General features: G+C 28.6%; 1 protein-coding gene across 1 annotated transcript; it reads left to right on the top strand.

Moving 5' to 3' along the window:
* Positions 1 to 1,358: 1,358 nt before the first annotated feature.
* Positions 1,359 to 3,432, top strand: geko. The gene is made up of 3 exons (XM_070648466.1): positions 1,359 to 1,777; positions 2,071 to 2,323; positions 3,161 to 3,432. Exons 1-3 carry the CDS (start codon positions 1,627 to 1,629, stop codon positions 3,345 to 3,347), a joined length of 591 nt encoding a protein of 196 aa, XP_070504567.1. The 5' UTR covers positions 1,359 to 1,626; the 3' UTR covers positions 3,348 to 3,432.
* Positions 3,433 to 3,692: the final 260 nt, after the last annotated feature.

Raw genomic sequence — 3,692 nt, 5'->3', positions numbered from 1 at the left:
AGTCAGAAATGATATCAAAGAAAATGCAAAATCAAAAAAGTGAATTGTTAAAACAAATTTTTCGCTCGCCAGAATGGAAAAATTGAAAGTAAAAAAGAATTGAAATTGATTTTTATCATCATCGATATAAAAGATGAAACTTTTTTTAATGGATTAGCATTATATGACATTTTCTACAGTTCATATATGAATAAAATATGAGAATTCCTTCTTCAAACTTTTACTTCACAATTGCTTACAATCGCGAGTAAACGTATCTCAATGTATGACATAAATTTCGCGAGACAAATGACATTACTTCTGCAGTAAAAAATCCCAATTGTTTGCGTTTGGTTTTCCGCTCACTACTCACTGCTGCTGCGATGTTCATGTCAAGAGCATTTGGCAATTTCCTTTTTATTTCGTTATCCTTTAAGCGATTCAATAATAACATGATCATAAATAAAATTACATATGAGCATAAATATAAGTATATGAGATTTCCATACATGTCAAATATGTAGATGCTTAAAAATCTGTTACATTCCGCAGAAATTCCCCCTTTCAATAATGCACATAACAAGCGTAGATAATAAATTATGTATGACATCAAATTTGCTTGACTCTTTCTTTCTCTCTTCCCAAAACTTTTTTTTGTTGTTGTTATTGTTTTGAAATGTGGCGTGGGTGAGTGGAAATCCTTTTAAAATCTAGGGAAAAAAGACAATTTGTCGACAACTAAAATGAAATAAAAAAAAATATATATGATAAATCAGAATTGCGGAATAATAATGTAAACCGCGAAAAAACTCTCAGTTTTTATTAAAACGATTTTGGTTCAAATATTCTCAGATATAAAGAGCGAGGGTTATTCAACATCGTGGAAACATATGTTATTATATAGAATCTAGAGCTCTAAAACAATTTCCAGTTCTAATAAAGGGTTGTTGTCCTGATAAAATTCGAGCACATACATACGATGGAAACCAATTACAAATGGATTTTTCATTGTAAATTATTAATTTTAAAAGTGCAGTGGTCATTTTAAAGTTTTTAGAATACACCACATGACTTTAAACTTGAATGTAAATTTTTGAGTGGATTCAAATTTTTAAGTTCATTAAAAGAAATTATTTATGAAAATCACCTTTGGGAATTTGTTGTCTGTAAAATCAGTGACAATTTGCTTATTTCGGATATTTGCATGGGGATTTCCATGCATTGATTTTGTTTTTGAATTGACATCATAAATTCTTTATTCTGCTTGAAATAAAAATATTTTTTTTTCTGAATTCTTAAGTAAAGCTGGACAGTAAATCGCGAGACACATGGAACATAACTTTTTTAGAGATTATTCGAATTGCTTTCGATTTCATTTTCTTGAACTCTCTCGCTCTTTTTTCTCATAAAAAATTTCAACGTGATATTTTTTTCTACAGGCATAATGAAGCAGGTAGTAAGCGACAACAACAACTTTACAAGTAAACAGAGTAAAGCAAAGAAAAAACTTTAGTTAGTCTTTTAAGTAATGTTGTAACAGCGAGTTGATTTTTTTTATAATTTCTTCAGGATGATCAAATTTGTTTAAAATTTTTTGAATTTTTATGTGAATTTAGAAAGTAGAAAAAAAAAATATAAAATATCAAAATGCCAATCGATTCTGCCTGGATTTTCCGCATTTGTTTAGTAACGACAGTGATTTTAATTTTATTTGCCGATACATTAGGCTATGGAGGTGCTAATGCTCGCAAGAATGATCAAAATAATGAAAGTAGTGAAAAAAAATCTGATGATAAAGGTTTGTGGATTTTAAATAGTTGCAAGTCAGTGTTATATAACTCTTAATGAAACTGTATATTCACTTCCGCATAAATCCTCATACTAATTGACTAGTGTAATATTATAATTGACTTCTAGACAGAACTTTTCATTACAATATTTTCAACAGTTGATGTCCTTCATGAGTTGCAAAGCACGTATCATGAATACAGTTGTCTACAATTATAAGAGAGGACATGCTTAATTGATAATTCAGATTATATTTTTAAAGAAACTAAATTAACGAATTAATATCATGAATTTTATTTTTAGATCAAGATGCATTAGACGACTTTAGGGACCCACAAGATAAACTAAATTCAGAAGACAAAATTGATGTGAAATTTTTTAAGCAAGCATTTAGCGAGAAGCAAAGACTGGAACAAAAAAAAGCTTTTGAGATTGTTCAACAAAAATTAACAGAATCTCTAAGGGATCTGTGTCTTCCTAAATTGTTATGTGAAATAGCGGCAAAGCCAACTTATCTATTAGGTGATAAAGAGAAACATGTACTGTCATTGCTAAAGTAAGTTTTAGTTTCTTCAACATCCAATCACAAAAAAAAGTGTAACATCCAATCGAAAATTTCACTTTGATCATTATTGCGTAACGTTACACATAATTATAAAAGATATTTAAAAAAATTATATGAGCTTCGCTCAATTAAAATACTATGTTGAGAAAGAAATTGTGCGAGATTGAGAGGCATACGGAAACTCTCTCACTTTCACTTTTAACTTTTTATTGTTGTTGGCAATTTTGTTTTGATTGGTCATTTTGTTGATATTTTCAATACTAAACATTTATACATATTAAAACAAAGAATCATCATCAAGTTCAAGAAAAGTCAATATCATGAATGCATTAAAGTTTATATTTAAATTATTGTGACTAATTAGTAATTACTAGAGGAAGTATATGTAATTTAAATTAAATTCTCACTTGCATCAAGGTTTCCAGAGTAGCACGTGATTGAACAAATAAATTTTACTCGAAAGTTTTGAAAAACCAATTTAGGGTGTTAAACTAGAAAACTGGTGAATTGAACTTTTTGCACATCAGAATTGAGTGTTAATTTAACATATTCGTTGAATATGCTATTTTTCATATTATATCAGAAACCATTGTTTCATTTCCTTATTTACACTGCAAATTTATTACATATTCTGCCGATAGCATTCCTCGAGTTTTACATATTAATGCAACAACTTTTTTAATTTTACTTATCTCCAATTACTTTTGACCAATTTAATGCCTTAACATATTAAATTTTTCAAAAGCCATTGTATTTTATAAAGTTGTAAATTGTTAAATGATCCATTTCATCAAAGATAAATTTTTAATTTTTAAAATTTTATTTTAGATCAACGTCTCTTTCAATTGTTGCCGACAAACCCTCAGTATGGCACTTCTCATCTCACATGGGGCAGCTACTTCGTCATTCAGCTGATTCGATGGGAGCACCTATAGGATGTGCTATGTTATGGCCAAACTGTCCATATAGCTCTGATAAATTAATGAAAATTTCATCAAAAGTGAGACTTCGGTGAATTTTGACTGTAGGATAGTAAAAATCTTCTGCCTTTTTCTAGTCATTCCACTCCATTTTAATGACATTTACACAAATATATTTATGTACATCACATGTTCTTTTTTGTTATATATTAATTGATAATAAATTGTTTACGAAAATGATAAATTTATTTGAAGGTGTTCTAACTGCATATATGCAATTTATTTTCATAATTAAAGTCATTCTTATTCCTTTTTACTTGCCGGCATTGCTTTCAGTTTGTTTATTTGCTTCAAGTTCAGGGATTTTCAATGAATCATAACTTCTACAATATGTCTTGATTTAACAGTAATATACAACACGATATTGGAAAAAAGCTTTG

Source organism: Chironomus tepperi, unplaced genomic scaffold (assembly GCF_022539635.2).
Source record: "Chironomus tepperi strain 1889 unplaced genomic scaffold, CSIRO-AGI_Ctep_v1 contig_398, whole genome shotgun sequence".
NCBI classification, from domain to species: domain Eukaryota; kingdom Metazoa; phylum Arthropoda; class Insecta; order Diptera; family Chironomidae; genus Chironomus; species Chironomus tepperi.
The sequence above is the reverse complement of the archived record's forward strand: the minus strand, read 5'-3'. Positions and strand labels throughout refer to the sequence as shown.

Coding starts and splice junctions, on each gene's coding strand:
- geko (XM_070648466.1), top strand. CDS start 1,627: ATGCCAATCGATTCTGCCTGGATTTTCCGCATTTGTTTAGTAACGACA. Junction 1,778..2,070: donor AAAAAAATCTGATGATAAAG/GTTTGTGGATTT, acceptor TTTTATTTTTAG/ATCAAGATGCATTAGACGAC. Junction 2,324..3,160: donor CATGTACTGTCATTGCTAAA/GTAAGTTTTAGT, acceptor ATTTTATTTTAG/ATCAACGTCTCTTTCAATTG.